At 65.0% G+C, this 1,300-nt stretch overlaps 1 protein-coding gene across 1 annotated transcript; it reads left to right on the top strand.

Moving 5' to 3' along the window:
- Positions 1–216: 216 nt before the first annotated feature.
- MNEG_15191 (hypothetical protein) lies at positions 217–787 on the top strand (the record flags this gene model as incomplete). Its single annotated transcript, XM_014036337.1, has 2 exons — positions 217–321; positions 608–787. 2 exons carry the CDS (start codon positions 217–219, stop codon positions 785–787), a joined length of 285 nt encoding a protein of 94 aa, XP_013891791.1.
- Positions 788–1,300: the final 513 nt, after the last annotated feature.

Below are 1,300 nucleotides of genomic sequence, written 5' to 3'. Positions count from 1 at the left end.
CTGTAGCGTCGTCCACCCTACCAACACCGCCTCCAACCACCCCTTCCCCAAACCACCTGTCTCGCCTGAACACCCCCACCAACACCCCCACCCTAAACCCCTCCAACCGCCCCCGCAGTCCAAGACCAGCTGGCCAGTGGCGCCCAGGACATCGAGAACTGGCCAAACGCGATATCGGACACCTACACGGACGTGCCCCGCACCAAGCCCTACGTAATGATTATCACCGCGAACGACCAGCTGTGCGTCACCGGGCAGATCAACTTTATAGGGAAGCTCGACAACGCGCAGGCGGGGCGCCTGAACCGCAACAAAAACAAGGTGACGGCCGCGCCCTCCTGCGGGGCGCCCGTGCAGCGCGGTGCGGCGTGCGTTGCCTGCCGCCACGCGAGGAGCCCCCGTGGACCACTGGCGACGGCTGAAACATCAAGTTTGCGTTGGCAAACGCGGCGGGGGCCGGCGCGGGGCGCGGGCGTCTCGAAACGCCGGCCCTCCCCCCTCACTTGCGCGGGCCTGGCAGCCCGCAGAACCCGGCTCTCCCTGCACCAGCCGCCCCGCTGTTGCTTGCCCAAAGCATGGCGCTGCCGGCCCCACCCCTTTTACGCAGATTATCTGGTACCCTCCCAGGGGCGGTTTGCCGGATGACGTCACCGAGGTTTCGTTCCAGTACTCTATCGGTTTCGACTATTTCGACGCGGCGGGGCGCAAGCAGACCGCTACCAGCAGCCCTGCTGACGTCACAATTCAGTTCAGGGACCCGCCCGGCGGCGACGACACCGACTACTGAGTGGCTTCCCGGGGTGCCTGCTCGACCGCCGGCCTGCGGCCGCTGTTGGTTTGAGGGCACAGCCGGCCTTGGCGGGGCCGGGGCCTGGCCGTGGCAGACTGCTCGGCCCTACACACACACACAGGTGCCTTGCTTGGTGCCCAGCAGCATGCCAGACCAGGGCCGGCAGAGGCACACATACCCTGGTTCTAATGGCCAATGTCCCCGCTCCGAATTGACTTCAATTGATCTCTTGCTCCCCAGGCTCTGCAGCCCAGCGCACACAGCAGCGGCCCGCCTCCTGACTTGTCACGCCCGCCTCGCTCCTCCTCATGTTATCCTTGTTGGGTCACATACCGTTTTTCATGGGGGCGTGTTGCGGTTCATTCTGCCCCTGCTCACGCGTCAGCACGAGGCAGCTTCCGGCATGAGTCTGGCAGAGTTTGCTGCCGAGTTGACCGCTCAAACCCATCATCGCCGGCCCCCATTGCGGCCACCAATTTTTGTTGGTGATGCACAGAACCGTCCGCGGCG

The sequence above is a fragment of the Monoraphidium neglectum genome (assembly GCF_000611645.1).
Source record: "Monoraphidium neglectum strain SAG 48.87 unplaced genomic scaffold scaffold05114, whole genome shotgun sequence".
Classification (NCBI taxonomy): Eukaryota; Viridiplantae; Chlorophyta; class Chlorophyceae; order Sphaeropleales; family Selenastraceae; genus Monoraphidium; species Monoraphidium neglectum.
The sequence above is the reverse complement of the archived record's forward strand: the minus strand, read 5'-3'. Positions and strand labels throughout refer to the sequence as shown.